The sequence below is a fragment of the Suricata suricatta genome, unplaced genomic scaffold (genome assembly GCF_006229205.1).
Source record: "Suricata suricatta isolate VVHF042 unplaced genomic scaffold, meerkat_22Aug2017_6uvM2_HiC HiC_scaffold_40173, whole genome shotgun sequence".
Lineage (NCBI taxonomy): Eukaryota > Metazoa > Chordata > Mammalia > Carnivora > Herpestidae > Suricata > Suricata suricatta.
In genome coordinates this window covers 1-667 of record NW_021887295.1, presented here as the reverse complement: position 1 = coordinate 667, position 667 = coordinate 1, and the positions used below count along the sequence as shown (strand labels likewise).

At 43.0% G+C, this 667-nt stretch overlaps 1 protein-coding gene across 1 annotated transcript; it reads left to right on the top strand.

Moving 5' to 3' along the window:
• Nucleotides 1-3: 3 nt before the first annotated feature.
• Nucleotides 4-503, top strand: LOC115285095 (olfactory receptor 6K3-like; the record flags this gene model as incomplete). The annotated part of the gene is made up of 1 exon (XM_029931480.1): nucleotides 4-503. A coding segment is annotated over one exon (500 nt), but the record flags the coding sequence as incomplete, so codon positions are not given.
• Between the last annotated feature and the right edge of the window lie 164 nt (nucleotides 504-667).

The window sequence follows — 667 nt, the reverse complement described above, 5'->3', positions numbered from 1 at the left end:
TCCTGCATCTTTGGCTTTCTTGTGTTGCTCCCAGAGATTGTGTGGATTTCCACACTGCCCTTTTGTGGGCCCAACCAAATCCATCAGATATTCTGTGACTTTGAACCTGTCCTGCGCTTGGCTTGTACAGACACGTCCATGATTCTGGTTGAAGATGTGATCCATGCTGTGGCCATCATCTTCTCTGTCCTGATTATCACTCTGTCTTATGTCAGAATCATCACTGTGATCCTGAGGATCCCTTCTGTTGATGGCCGCCAGAAGGCCTTTTCTACCTGTGCATCTCATCTTGGTGTCTTTCTGATGTTCTATGGCAGTGTGTCCCTCATGTACCTGCGTTTCTCCGCCACTTTCCCACCAACATTGGACACAGTCATTGCACTGATGTTTGCCGTTCTGGCTCCCTTTTTCAACCCTATCATCTATAGCTTGAGAAACAAGGATATGAAGATTGCAATTAAGAAGCTTCTCTGCCTTCAGAAGGGGTTTAATGCATCCACAAGGTGATGCTAGCTCATAGGCACCTCTCACTTTGGATGTTACTCTAACATATTAAACCACAAAATTAACATAGAACTCATTCATTGTCACACTGATGTTTTCTATTCATTCCATTTCTTCCCATGTTTGTTTTATTTATACATGTTTAATATATCATGCACTACCT